The sequence below is a fragment of the Hirundo rustica genome, chromosome 3, assembly GCF_015227805.2.
Source record: "Hirundo rustica isolate bHirRus1 chromosome 3, bHirRus1.pri.v3, whole genome shotgun sequence".
NCBI lineage: Eukaryota > Metazoa > Chordata > Aves > Passeriformes > Hirundinidae > Hirundo > Hirundo rustica.
In genome coordinates, this window is record NC_053452.1 from 38,038,298 (window position 1) to 38,051,904 (window position 13,607).

The 13,607-nt window shown below is 52.0% G+C and overlaps 1 protein-coding gene across 2 annotated transcripts; it reads right to left on the reverse strand.

Annotated features, from left to right (window-relative positions):
• Window positions 1-1,991: 1,991 nt before the first annotated feature.
• Window positions 1,992-12,639, reverse strand: GTPBP2 (GTP binding protein 2). 2 transcript variants are annotated; one of them, XM_040059824.2, is made up of 13 exons: window positions 12,457-12,639; window positions 10,217-10,243; window positions 9,411-9,595; window positions 8,999-9,107; window positions 8,248-8,445; window positions 7,798-7,972; window positions 6,962-7,181; window positions 6,401-6,536; window positions 5,920-5,978; window positions 5,011-5,182; window positions 4,575-4,739; window positions 4,000-4,207; window positions 1,992-3,903 (listed from the first exon to the last, which is right to left on the reverse strand). In XM_040059824.2, exons 1-12 carry the CDS (start codon window positions 12,637-12,639, stop codon window positions 4,010-4,012), a joined length of 1,827 nt encoding a protein of 608 aa, XP_039915758.1. In that variant the 3' UTR covers window positions 1,992-3,903; window positions 4,000-4,009. The 2 variants fall into 2 exon arrangements, with proteins under 2 accessions (XP_039915758.1, XP_039915757.1); XM_040059823.2 differs by having other exon boundaries at window positions 1,992-4,207.
• Between the last annotated feature and the right edge of the window lie 968 nt (window positions 12,640-13,607).

Consider the following 13,607-nt stretch of genomic DNA (forward strand, 5'->3'; position numbering starts at 1 on the left):
AAGACTGCCTCTGCCTGCCTGGTGCTACTAGAAGCTGCATGTACTCTCACTTACACTCCTTGCCCTAAGTATTTCCATGGCATCATCGCTCAGTAATTCTGTTCCTCCTATAAAAGCAGCCACTGTAAGTGCAGCAGCTTATCCCAGGGAATCTTCAGCTAAGCCTTGGCTTGAACCCCTGTAATCACTTAGTATGAAACCTTCAGCTCATAGTTCTACTCTGGTTGCAGCTGCAGGCCTTGGCCTCACTGTGTAATTTATATGTTAGCTTAGCCCTGTTGTTCCTTCTCCCCTCCACCTTCTCCCCTCCACCTGGAAGACAGCGGTTTTTATTCCCTCCTTCCCACACCCCAGGATTTATGTACTACATGGTTTGGCAGTTCCCTCTGTGTAGCAGTCCATTGCATGATGCTTATCAGCAACTCAGGAGCACACAAGAAAGACTGCTCCTATCATATAAGATTTGAAGAAGCAGTAGCTGCATATGCATATTTTTTGGTGGGCTTTTTGAAAACTTTGTGTTAATTCATAATAATTGCTATTGACACATAAACAGTCTACTGCTAAAGCTCTCACTGGAAGGGATAGAAAACATGCCAAGAGTCACAAAGCCCACTGTGAAAGCTTTTGTCCAGTGTAGAGTGCATAACCACATTCTTCCTCCTTCCCATCATCTGATACTGGATACAACTTGCTGACAGGTACCTGTTATAACTGTGCTCTGCCAAATGACTTGTTCAGCTCTTTGGGCCACAGGTCACAGTAAAGAGGCCACTCCAGAGCTCCAAAGATGACAACAGCCAACAAAGCAGAGTACCACGAAGGGGACAAGCAGGCACTGAGAGAGGGTGAGACTGGCTCCAGGGCAAGAGAAGTGCTTACCCTCAGCTGCCTGGCTACACTGCGAGCTGCCTGGAGCCTGCCAGAAGCTCTGCTGCCAGTAATTTGAACGTGGCTCTTAGGGAGGGGGGAAAGAATGTGCCATGTCAAGGCAGCACGGGGTGGGGTTAGGAATTGCAGGGAGTTTCATCAGCTGCAGGCTTCCCTTCCTTGGACAGCGGGGGAGAGAGCCTTTGTGGCAGCAGATAATGATGCAAACTGCAGCTCTGTATCTATGTGCTGTTTTCTGAAGTGTACCATCCTAAATGCAGCTGTTGAGCTGCTCTTTCCTTCCAGCAGATGGCCTGTGCTGGAATGCTGCTACATTACTGTCAGAGGAGTCTAATACTTAACAACACAGTGGTGAGATTTCAAGAACAAGAAGCTCATTCTGGTGCGTGCAGCTTTATTAACCAGTAGAGGAAGGAATTATAGAGTCACTCCCTCTAATGACAGCCCTAACATTGCAAAGTGACAAGTTTCCCAAAGTCCTCACGTGAAGAGAAACAGCAACCAGTCTGGCAGGATTGCCTCATCTCCTGTGACAGTGGCACATCTCATTTCCAAAGAGTCTTGCAGGACTGGACTCTGCAGTTTCCACTATTTGACACAAAAACAAGTTTAGAAGAGGCAAATCCTTTTGGTCACAAGTCATCACCACAGGGGAACCTTTCTGCCTCTACTTGTCCCAAGGGAACAACCTGTTCTCATGGAGACCAGGCTTGATAAGGTCAAAGCTATTTTAAAACCAAGTCACCGGTTAGGTGTGTGCCCTAGAAAGCGTCTCTTTAATTAGGCTCTGGGGGAATTTGTGACGGAGGAGGCTCTCCCCGCAGCCTGTTCCGCCCACAACGCCCAAAGTGCTGTGCTCAGGGTGACGTGGCTGCCTGTGACCTCAGGCTGCACACCCAGGCTTACTCAGATAAGCCGGGAGCGCAAGATTGTAAACAGCAGCTCGTGCATTCTTTCCACACTACGGCACGGTATTTAAGGCAGAATGCAGGAAGCTTAGGAATGGGTGAAGGGTAGCCAGCGCCAACTGTGACCCAGCTCCAAGGACAGGGTAAGAGCCCAGCTCCACCCTCACTCATTGTACAACTCAGCCAGCAGGCTCAATAAAACATCTTTATTCTGTACATTTATATAGTTGCTTGGAGAACCGGGACAATCCCCGGCATTAGAAAAATTCAAGACAACAAAACAGCAATTATGAAGAGCATGGCACCAAGAACAGTCATGCCACAGATGGCAGGGATGAGGTGAGACCAGCCATCAGCTGTTTCAGAAAGGTCACAGCACCCCCCTTTGGGGCACAAAACACGAGTGTTGCTGCAAAGAGCAGGAGTCCCCCATCCCCAGGCAGCTTTCTTTGTGACCCACTAGCACCAAAGGGAAGAGCCTGCTGGCAGCTGGGCCTGTCCTTCTCGCAGGCATTGGTGGAAAGACCATGTCATTGGAATTCCCAGCCCATTGCCAAAATGGCAAAAAAAACGGGATCCTGCTCGAGCAGTGACCCCTTCTGTCTGCTGGGGATGCAGAAGTTTTCAGCTGGATCGGTGCTCCGTCCAAGGGACAGGTCATGCCTGCAGCTATTAAGCTGCCTTCCCTTCATTTATGCCACCACTTGACAGGCTTTCCCCCACCTCAGCACGCTCTTGGCAGGGTGCAGCCCCCACCTTCTCGCCCCGCGATGGCCTCGCCCAGCGCAGACCCACGGCCCCGCGCAGCCCCGCAGCAGCGCCTGTGCCAACGGCCCAGCAGCATGGCCTGCTCCCAGGATGGCAGAAGGGCTGCTTGGCTGTCCAGGGCTATTACAGGCCCTCACCCTTCTCTTCAGTCAGGGCTAGCAGGCCACCACACCACCCAGCAGGGCTTGCTGAAGGCCTTTTGCTCACACCACACACATTTGGTCTAACAGTCAACAATAAAACCAAAAGCCTATGTACAGCTTTACAGACCCTGCTGCATCCTCCACGTTACACAGCAGAGCTGCATGACAGAGAGTGGGAGACCTGTGCTCCACTCCATAGAGAGTCCTTGCTGGCCACATCAGCTTTCCTCTGACAACAAACACCAGTGGCAATGGAAAGAAAGGAATTCGTGCTCCAAGAGGAATAAAAATCATGCCACTGTCGAAACCGAAGTTGCCTGGTTTTGTGTAGGTAATGCAGCCTGTCCTCCTCACACATTAAGGCAAGTGTGTGAGGAACAAGGTGGGCTGGGAACAGCCACACCAGCGAGCCCACTGCAAAACACAACTACCAATATGCAGATGGTACCTTCAGGTGAACATCCATGGAAAAAACCTGCTCACACCAGCACAGGCCCAGGGCCTGCTCTGCTCCACAGAATGGCCTCCTGTCCAGCTGCTGCAAGGAACAGATGCAAGTACAAACTCTGTCTTCATGATGTTATGTCAGGAGGCTGTGCCACTCAGAGCAGCCACAGCTTCCTGGGAGTCAGAAAGAGGGATGCTGAAGAAATGTGTACATGTGGATGGGGAACAAGACATCTGTCCAATAGTAAGACACTCAGATTGGAGTAACGCAAAACCAATGCACAAATGGACACACAGTAGATTAAAGCCAACCAAGATTCAAAAGGTTAAAAAGTGTCCTGAATGCATTCTGAGAGGTTCAGCCAAGCCCCTGCTGTGGGTAGCATGGCCTCTTCCATCCCCTGCCCAGAAGGATGTGCTGAAGGATGACTTGAGAGAACACTGTTATCAACCCGGTGCTCAGAGAGCAGAAATGGGACCAGACCTTGTGTCAGAGATGGAAAAACATCCCTTCACTGCTTGTCCTCAAGGGCGCTGTGCCTCCCAACCAGCAATTTTCAAACAGTAAACAAAGCCAAAACTTGCTTGCCCAGGTCTGCAGGTACCTCTGATCTATTCTGAAGGTGGGCAAGGTAATGAACGCTGCAGACGATGTGGAGAACATGCTTAACTTGTCCCACGTACGGCACTGCATGCAAGAAACTCTTCCATGCTCCATCTCACAGTGCAGAGGAGGGACATCCACACTAGAACGGGACAGCAACAGCTCCAGGCATTGCTCAGAAAGCCACAGGAGCTTCCAGCCTTCTCCCCAGGTGCTGGTGATTGGATATTTCTCTGACCTACTGCTAGTCAGAAGCTCAGCTGTCCCGGCCCCAGGGACTCCTCCAGGCCGTTTTCTTTGGTGGTGATGGCTTGGAGGTCAGTGACATGCCCAATGCCTTTGGTGACTCCTTCACGGAAAAGTAGTTTGGCTCCAATCTTCAAGTACTCAGGATGCTTGATGAACCTGAAACAGACAACTGCCTTCTCTCCTGTCCTCAGCTTGTCCTGGAAAGAAAAATGGGAGAGCTTAGACCCATCTCCCAAGCTGATGCGTGCAGAAAGAGGTGCATGTGGACGGTAAGAAGATGAGGCAAATGAGCAGCCTTCTTCAGACTGCATGGCTTGAACCCTTCCCATTACTTATACATAACAAGAGCCAGGAAGACACAAGCTCTGAAGGATGGAGAGTTCACTTCCTTAACATGTTTGGAGGAAAAGTAACAGAATGGGCAGGATAAAGGAGTCTGCTCCTAGGAAGGAACACAGCTACTCAAAACACCAGCAGCCCCCAGCTTTACTAAGAGGGCATGGTGGAATCCCAACAAACCCCACAGGGAGGTCCATCTTCCTCCCCTTTCTTCTCATGGCCTACCTTTCCATGGATCTTCTCTACGATAGCTGTCTGTCGCACATTCCCCACGTGCACCGTCACCTGAAACCCCTTCCGGAAAGTTGTGGCATGGAATAACAGCACGATCTCGGCTTCAAACACTGAGCAGATGGTAGGGTTCATTTCTGGGCTCACCATGACCATGCCCTGTAGAACAACCCAAGGCTCAGACCATTTAGGGCCAGTCCCCTTGCTTCTGAACAGCCCCCAATACCATAAATACACCCCCATTCTGTGACTTGGGCTTGCATCCCATTCTCAGCCTTGTACTCATTGCACTTTGGACCTTGGCCATTTCCCCCCTTCCAGCAAGTTTCCTGCAAACATTTTGTTCCCCCCCTGCCAATGGGGGATGTCCAGGGAAGCTTCCAGCCCCGCTCACTGGACCAGTGAACAACCTGGCAACAGCAGGACTGACCTTGCGCAGCAGGGAGCGGTCGAAGGGTCCGAGGGCCAGGGTGGCTGCCTGCCCGGCCCGCAGCACACGGCAGGCAGAGCGGTTCCGTTGGATACTGCACACTTTCAGCCGGAGGAACTTCCCATCATCAGTGGGACCAACCACCAAGTTCTCCCCTTCTCGGCAGATCCCACTGCCCAGGGTAGAAGAGCAGGACATAGCTCATCAGGAGAAAAAGACATTTCCCTCTCCAAGATTAACCTGAACAAATTCCCCAGGGCCAAGTCTTTGGACTCTTACCCTGGACCAACTAACAGGGGCACAAAACTTCTGTGAACCAGGATTTCTTACAGCAAGAGTGAAAGCCACACTATCACTCTTAAAAATCCCAGGTACGGACAGCAGCCAGTGCCCTCCCAGTGCTCCGCCACACTGCTTTGTTTCTGGTGGAGACACTTTAGATGACACTCCTTCAGTGTGAATGTGCTGGCGGCCAAACTGCTCTGATCACTCCTGAACGTGTAGGGACAGCTGCCTTTTCATCGGGTAGTGTGCAGTTAACCCCTGCTGGAATCAGAGGATCTGCCTTTCACATTTCCTTCCCCTGCCTGAGGAAGGAAGAAAGCAACTTCTTGGGATCATGCCTGACCTCTGTCAACTCTAGATTCCAGCATGCCTTCTTCCAGCATGCTTCAGAACACATTCCTAATCCAGCAATTTTAGAGCAGACTGTCTGCTTGCCACCACATGACCAACAGTCTGCTCATGTCCCTTCCCAATACCCTGTAGGGTTCTACTCTTATTTGGCTCAGTCATCTGGCAGCAGTCAGGACTGAGCCTCACACAGCTACTCCTGCAGCAGGTGACTCTAACCTTGTGGGAACTCCAGCAACCATTCACATCCACACATATCTGCCTCGGCTCACTTACCTTGACAGAGTTCCTCCCACGACAGTCCCCACCTCTGGCACCGTATAAATTTCATCAACCTGCAGCAAGGCCAACAAGAACAAGCTGCTCAGACAGGCAGCTATGAAACAGCACTCCAGAGTGTGGACAAAGAGCCTGTCCCTTGTGTGGAGAGGTGATCTCTCTGCTGGTCATCAGACACCATCTCAGAGCTTCACCAGCTCCCACTACCTTCCCATTACAAGAACAAACCTCTGCCTTTTAAATAGCAACCAGAGAAATATTATTCCTGAGATATACCTCAGGAATAAGAATTCCTCATGGTTAGGACAGATCCAGCCTATCAGGCTTTTCTCAAGGACCAAGTCCTTTTTTTAATGTCTCTCAATAGTCCAGGAGTTCACTATGTCTCTACCCGTGGTGTCCAATTTCCCCAAACATCTCTCCCATGGCACAGCAATGAGTCCAGTATCAGAACTGGAAAAAAACTACCCCTACCCACCTGAAATTCTGTAAGTTGCTGCATTAATTCTTCCTGCTCTTTACTGTTGGTCAGTGGAGGGAGGATGTTGAGGAAGACTTTCAAGAGATCCAAGTTCTCCCCAGAAACACTGGACAGTGTGAAGATTGGGGTGATGCTGTCAAACACAAATGTACAGAAATAAGCAGAAGGCCACAGCACAGCTCCAGAAAGTTTCTGGAATTCTGAATCTACTGAGACCCGCAGGAAGATGGATACTACACCAGTAAGTGGCTAAAGCAGGAAGGCTAGGTACAGCTCCGCAGTAACCTCTACCTCAGTGCTTGGTCGAGGCACCAATCCCTTGTCAGCACACATTATTCTCATGAAGAAGTAACTGTAATGCAGCCTTTGCTCCCAGAGCCCAGAAAAAAGTTTGGGAAGGGAAAATGCCTTCTTGGAGAATGCAAAGGTAGGAAACTTGACAAGGAGCAGAGATGTTCAAGATGCAGTCACCTCCCCTGTGTTCACCCTTCCCCAGCTCTGCACGGCAGCCCAGTCTGAACTGCCTGCTCCCAACAGCAGAAAGGAATGGTCCCTTACTTGGGAGATTGTGCAAACTGTTGTGCTGCTGTAACAGCATCGTCGTCTGAATTCACAAGCAGGGGGAGCTTGTTGCAGCCTGGCTGCTTCAGGATTCGCTCCAGCTGCTTCACTGTCCGTTCCACGGTGGCTTTTGAACACAAGTCGACTTTGCTGATGACAATGAAGAAGGGGACCTTGAGGGCCATGGCCAAGCCCAAGTGCTCTCGTGTTGTGCCCGCTGCAGAAGACAAGTGAGAGTGTAGGTGCAGCAGCAGCAGCTTGTTTATGCCGATAGCTGTGCCTCCAGGCTATCCCATGGGCCCAATCTAGAGATTTCACTGTAACTGCTTAGTTCATCACGCTTTGAAAAAGCACAATTATTCTTTTAAATAAAACCAAACATCAGTCCAGAAAAATAAAAAACACTAGGAAATTTTGTAACTGATCTGTCTGCTTCAGAAAGATGCAGCACTTTTCATTCTTTGGCCGAAGTTTGCCAGAGAACAGTCACAAAAATGTCAGAGATAGGTATGGGAGAACTCCAGATGCCTTTTTACAAGACTTTGGAATTCATCACCCCTAAGAATTTTTATTTTCTGAGAAACACAGCCCCAAATCCCAAACAAAGCTTCTCTGTCCAGGATACAGTTTAATGTGGTCGACAGCTGGTAAGAGAATTCCAGATCTACTCCTCTCCCAGGCACTCATAGACACTAGCTTACAAGATATCAGTAGAAACTAAAAATTAATAAACTTTTCTGACAACCACTGACAGCTGACAAGGACCCAATCCCCCTATTCTCCATTCCTCTTCACATATTGCAGTAAATCCATGCAGGCAGGGCAACACTCACCAATGCCAGTGTTGGCGCTAACCACCAGCATGGCAAAGTCTGGGCAGTAGCTGGTGAGGCCAAAGATGGTTGTTTTCAGATACTTGTGGTGGCCCGCCAGGTCAATGAAAGTGATCATTTTGGAAGAACTCTCACAGATCTCTTCTGCTGTCCGGGAGTCACTGTAATTTACCACCTAAGGGATAAAGAGCTTGTGAGAAGCAGTGCCAGCAGGCAAGTAAAGAAAACCCAGATCTTATCTCTCCACTTTGATGTCAGAATTACTAAGTAGAGATCATCCACCACGGGTGCAAGAAACTGCCTGCTGCAAACGGACAGCCAACGCTCAGGTTCAGTTTAAGGGACACCGAACTGTGCCACCCCCCTTCCCTCCTGTCCTTCTCACAGTTCTAACAGGTGGGTAATCCTGCTCTCCTCCAGCTTTCTGAGTTCAGCAACCCACTCTCTTACCTCTCCTTTGCTGTTGAAGCCAAGGATCTCAAAGCTAATGCTTGATGTTCTTCCTGATTGGATTTCATGGAGATGCCGGAAAAGGTTGAGGCGTGCTCTGCCCCGCCCATTGTCCAGCTCTCCTTGTGTTAGGACACCCAACAGTGTTGACTTCCCTGAGTCCACATTCCCTAGGACAGCTACTCGAAGGTCTAAGAACTACAGGAAAAAGAACAAAGAAATCATCAAACTTAACCACTGTTAAGTGGTTGTGCTGAGTGCATGAGCACTACTGGACAGTGGAGATGCAGCTCAGAGAGCTTCCCTACATCAGGGACAGCATGCAGTTTAATCTTGCTCAGATTCTGCTCCTGCTCCCAGCCAGCTGCTGCCCAGCAGTCACAATACACTCTCTAGAGTTGAGATGTGACATATCAGGCTTTGGTATCACAAAAAAGGACATTTTCTGAAGCAGACCTCTACATCCTTCCTTGTTTGCACAAGGGTCTGCATCAGAACCACTGCTATAGAAGCAAAAAATTTTCACCCCTGATCCAGTCAATCTCCTGCACTGACATCTGCCTCAATCACAATCTTGCAGATAAGAAGAGTTATCATCAAGCCTCTCTCTGGCAGCCCTTTAAAGCATCTGCTATGGAACAACCTATGACAAAGTGCCTCTAGGGCTTGGGCTCCCATCCCAAAAGGAAGCTGCTCATAAAAAGCCTCCAAGTCTCCAGCTGGAGAAGAGAGTCAAACCTCAGATCCCTACCTGCTGGTTGTCAGGCACCTTTCGGACAAGCACCTCCGTTATCTTCCTTGGAACATCGCTGTCGTAATCGACCTCCCTCTCCCGCAGCACCGTAATGTCAGCCCCAACCCTGCCACAAAGACAAACGGAAGGAGTGACACACACTTCTACATGACAGCTCTTCCACCTCTAGGATAACACATGACAAAGCAAGTGGGATGAAGGCTGGGGATAGCAGGGAAAGAACCTCGAGCTTCCAGACAAAAGCCCTATAACCTTCCTAATGTTTCCAAAGCTCAGGACTGAAGGAATGTCAGTCATACAGGAGCTTTGTAGGGTGGAGCTGCCAGCTGCTCAGGGGACTCCAGGGAGGGAGCCTCTCTACCAAGGCTGTCCACGCTTATAGGCCCTGCAGCTGAGAGGGAGCACATACTTCTCTGCCATCCGGCGCAGTGTCTTGAGCGAGGCTCGCATCTCCTCCTCCGAGAGGCCCACCAGCAGCCCATTGTCCTCCACGCCGATCTGATAGACGGCCTCACCTCGGCCCTCCTGCAGTCGCCACTTCATCTGTGTCACCAGGTGCTCAAAGCGATACTGCGAGGGGTTCACCAGCTTTAGCTGTTTAACAGAGGGGTAGTTCTAGTCACAGCCTGGATGCAGAGGCAATCCCATTGCCCAATTCCGTGAAGCAATGCTCCCAACTCTGACCCACCTCTAGAAAGCTCAGCCTGTATTAGTGTCTGAACTAATTATTACATTAGCGTCTGAACAGAAGCCATGGGACAGGTGAGAAGGGGTTTCACAAAGGTACAAACACATGGTAGAACTTTCCCACCTTGTCACAAAAGGATCTGTACCCTGCCTGCTGCAGAGTTAAAGACAGCACTCTGGGACCAATCTGTGATCCAGGAGCCAGTAAGTGCAAATGGGAGAGGAGCCACAAGAAAGTGGCAAATCATTTTCAGAGATATCTGCATCTCTCTCTCAAGATAAATACAGCAGGCATCATATACTAGAAGAGTTTCCTAAAAATGAGTATTGAGATCAAACTTTTCCAGCTCAGCATACTGCATAAAGCTTGGCACAGACACAGAAGATGAATGGTAGTTCCTTAGTACAGTATCCACTTTTCTGTCCTTTCCATGGCCATGTTACCCATAGAGCATCTTTGGTGAAGTTACTCACTGCAAAATAACCCTTTGGAAGGAAGACCTCCTTCTGCAACCTCAAAAGTCTCACCTTGTACTCGATGTTCCCATCTTCTGCCTGGTCAGAGAATGAAACAAGACAGAAGAGTTAGATGCTGTGCCCACAGCGACTTCTACAGGCACCAGCTGCCCATATATTCTGAAGTTTGTGCTGAGGATTTCAAAGAAAGGGAAGGTGGCAGAAAGAGACTGTGTTAGGTCCCAGCCTTCTGCCATTCTTTCCTACATTCAACTAGAACTTCCCTTATGGTTTGTTTGTGCTGTTTGCATCCCACATCATGAACACCAGAGGACAAAACTAGAGTGAGGAACAAGGGTAATACCGTCCAGGGGGGAATTTTTTTCTGGACAGTAAAGAATAGGGCCAGTCTAACAGTCACAGAGAGAGACAGTTCCAGTTTCAAAAAGGCACAGGACAGTATATGATTTAAAGTCTCCCCCCTCACCCACCCATGACCCACAAAATGCCACCCACAGCATCCATCCAATGTGCACAGAAACAGGGACCTGAGAAAAGCTTCTGCTTCCTCTCCTGTTCAATGATACTCTCCCTCACTCAATTAGTTTTTCACTGACACCTTTCTATATCCTTATGTATCTTCTCTCTACAAGGAAGGATCACAGACATAAAGAAGCAAGGCAATGACTCCTTTGCCAGTTAGTCACTGCCAAGAGAATTCTGGAGCAACAAACCTGACTGGGGCTGTCTGCACATAATATGCTCAGAAGAACTGTCTCAGGAAAGGCTGAAGCCAGATGGGGTTGTAACAAAAAGTTCCGGGTACTCATCAAACTCACTTCAACCAAAACAGGCTCCAGCTTTCCAAAGAGAATATCTAATTTTACAATTGGATATACAACATTTAAGTAATTTTCCCCATTGATTCAGTATAAGGACCATAAGAAAGGGCTGGAGCCCGCAGGAAGCCACATACACTGTTAGACTAAATGGAGCTGGCAAGAGCAAGCACTTCCTTTTCCTCTGGACACCTATTTGCATGTCAGGAGAGGCAAGAGCCCTCTCCTTGCCTTCCAGCTCAGCTCCTAACCACAGCGGTGCTTACAGTGGCAAAAGGCCAACAGAAGTTCTCAACTGTCAGCTCAGTTCTCTGGCAGCAGAGCTGTGCCATGAGGAAAAGGTACTTGTAGCAGGTTTTCCTCCCCTGCCATCTACCAGCTTTCCAGTTCTAAGAAAAACCCATTCACCTGCTGCACAGTCCTCCAACTAAGGAAGTGGGTCTTCTCCAAGGCACTTGAGACTAGAAAAGCAACAAGCCTAGACTTGCTGGGGCACAATGCACAGGGTAGCCAGAGACAGGAAACTGTTTTGAAAACACAGGGGCTGTCCAGCCTCCAGCTGAAAGGAACAAGAACTAAACTGCGGCTGCAGGGCACAGTCCTGCCCGTGGAGAAGATCTAACAGTAGCAAAGCGCTGTTTCCTCATCTTTCCAAGAGTCCTATGTCTGCCTTGTGGAGGAATTACTCCCTCACAGCATAGGCTATTATACATTTTAGAGAAATATCTCACTGACTGGGGCCGAGCAATTGAGTCTGAGCCAAGGTAATTCTCCCCACAGTGACAGTCCTATGAGAGCGGTGACAAGTGTCCCAGCTGAGCACACACCCACGTACTACCAGTGCCACTTCTTCCTGCTGCAAGAGACAAGTGCCTCACCCTCTGTCCATACCATCTGCAGCCCTGTGTAAGGAAACAGCTGTCAAATTAGCTGGGAAGGCAGTCACCAGGACACGTTTGGCAGCTGGAAAGGGGCTCAGACCCACCAGATCGTCTCTCAGGGAGAGAGAGATGCAAACGGGATGTTCGGAACTACGAGGCGAGCAAAGCTTTGTTTTCTAAGCTGTCTCGATCGCAGGCGGCAAAGCGCCCACAGAGCCGCCAGGCAGAGCGACACAACTCACGGACAGGGTCCGCTGGACCCCGCAGGGAACCCGCTGGTACCAGGGGCGAGAGCACGGCCCGGAGGACAGCCCGGGGCAGGCGGGGACAAGGCTCCCGGGGCCGGGGCTGCAGGACCGCTCCTACGGCTGCTGTCCGTCATCCCGACCCCGGCACGGCCCCACACCGGCACCGCCGGCACCTCCAGCCAGACCCGCCACGCAGCCTGCGGGGTCCGGCCGTGGCACCGACCCGCTCGGGGGAGGGCATCGGCCCTCCGGCCCCTCCCGCCCCTCAGCGGCGGCGCCCCCCGCCCCCGGGCCTGGTCCCGCTCCCCCGCGGCTGACGGGACGCGGCGGTCGCCGGAGCTCACCTCGGGCGGTAGGTACGGGGGGTTGTTGGCCTTCCCTCCGCGGCTCCGCCCGTTCTTCTTCTTCGTTTTCGAGCCACCGCCGCCGCCAGGCGCGGTCCCCCCGCGTCCGCGCAGCGCCGCGCCTGCCCCGCCGCCCGCCGGCCGACAGCAGCCTCCGAACAGCTCCGACACCCGCGAGTCCATGGCGGACACCGCGGCTCCGCCGCCCCGTCGCAGCGCCCGCTCCGCTCCCCGCCCGGCCCCGCCGGCCCGGCTCCGGCCCCGGCGTCACCGACCGCCGCGCGGTGCCCCGGGAAAGCGAGTCTCGCCCGCCTACAACGCCGAGAACGCACCGCGCGCCGCCCACTCGAAACTACATCTCCCGGCGTGCCCTGCGGCGCGACCCGCTAGCTCCCGTACGGGTTCCATCCGCGAGGGCTGATGGGAGTTGGAGTCCAAGGGAGAGGGCGCCGCCTGTCGGCCACAGCCGACAACGCGCGGGATGCTGCGCTCCCCGGATCTGCGAACGCCCGTGGGTTACCCCTTTGGCAGTCCACAGCCCCGGATTCCCTGGTAATTGACATCGAGCGATCATTCAGACTGGCTTCGGGAAACTGGGGCACTTTCGAAGCTCTTTGGCATTGGAGGTACCAAGTGACTACGCAGAGGCAGCAGCCCGATACAGAGCGATCCCAAAGGACACATTAAGATCCAACGCAGGGAGCGGCCGGAAAAGCAAAAGATCCTCTAGCTGCGCGCCGCATCCCCTCACTAAGTGTATTCCCAGTCTCTAGTTCCACGGCCACTGCGCCTTCTTTTTCCCTGCCGCATGGCCTGGGGAAGGCGACGCTGGATGATTGTTTGTGTACAGCCGACACCCTCCGTGCCGCTGTGCACAGGCGGCCTCGGTTCCGGTAAAGCAGCCTCGGAGCGGCTCCCCTCGCCGTCCCGCCCTCGGCTCGCCGTGTGCTGGAGGCGGCACCCAATGGGGCGGCGGCCGCAATGTTTCCAAACACGGCACTCCCTGCACGCTCCCCGCCTTCAGCTCCCCGCGGCAGTGCGAAGGCAAGCTCCCCCGCAAGACACCGGAGCTGCCAGGAGCGGGGCGGAGGGGGGCGGAGGACGGCGGAGCCGCTTCCTGCAGCCCTCCCCGGACAGCCCTGCAAGAAGCA